We start from the raw sequence: 702 nt of genomic DNA on the forward strand, positions 1-702 counted from the left end.
GCCCCGACGGTACTCACAGCACACCAGCATGGTGGCCCCGGAGAGGAAGAAGCGGTTTCCTTTCTCCATGGTGAACAGCTGGAACACGAAGACCACGAGGGAGATGACGGAGAAGATGATGGAGAGGATCATGAAGGCCTGCACGGCCTTGAGGGCGTCTGCGGACACGGGAAGAGGAGAACAAGGCTATTAGGCTAAGCAGTCCCTGGCAGGCTGCACACTTCCCTGCTCACCGCAATCCCCAGTGCTGAACACAGTCCTCTCAGACGTACCTTCACTGGCATATGACAGGACGTCGTCGCAGCCACCGCTGGTACAGTTTTTCCAAAGACCGACTGATGCTCTTGTAGCATCCGAAACCACCCAGACCTGAAACCGAAAGGAAACAACCCGTTGCTTAAAAGCTGACCCTCGGCTTTAAAAGGAAAAGAAAGAGCAAATCAGATTTGTGGCAGGATCGAATGTTCAGCAACACCCCATATGGGGCCACAGATATGGCTAAGCACCCCACCTCTTGGTGGAAACGAGGTCTGACTAAAACTGAAGCCACGGGGGTGCCAGGAGAGAAGGTGGGAGATTGTGTGACTGAAGAAAAATCACATAGCTTCTCTGGGCTTCACGTTCCTCATTACTTAGAAAGAAAGAAAGAAAGAAAGAAAGAAAGAAAGAAAGAAAGAGAAAGAAAGAAAGAAAGAAAGAAAG

The 702-nt window shown here is 50.7% G+C and overlaps 1 protein-coding gene across 1 annotated transcript; it reads right to left on the minus strand.

Moving 5' to 3' along the window:
* Nucleotides 1-4: 4 nt before the first annotated feature.
* On the minus strand, nt 5-415 carry LOC117799447 (epithelial membrane protein 1-like; the record flags this gene model as incomplete). The annotated part of the gene is made up of 2 exons (XM_034651929.1): nt 5-158; nt 273-415. Coding segments are annotated over 2 exons (297 nt in total), but the record flags the coding sequence as incomplete, so codon positions are not given.
* Between the last annotated feature and the right edge of the window lie 287 nt (nt 416-702).

The sequence above is a fragment of the Ailuropoda melanoleuca genome, unplaced genomic scaffold, assembly GCF_002007445.2.
Source record: "Ailuropoda melanoleuca isolate Jingjing unplaced genomic scaffold, ASM200744v2 unplaced-scaffold49698, whole genome shotgun sequence".
Classification (NCBI taxonomy): Eukaryota; Metazoa; Chordata; class Mammalia; order Carnivora; family Ursidae; genus Ailuropoda; species Ailuropoda melanoleuca.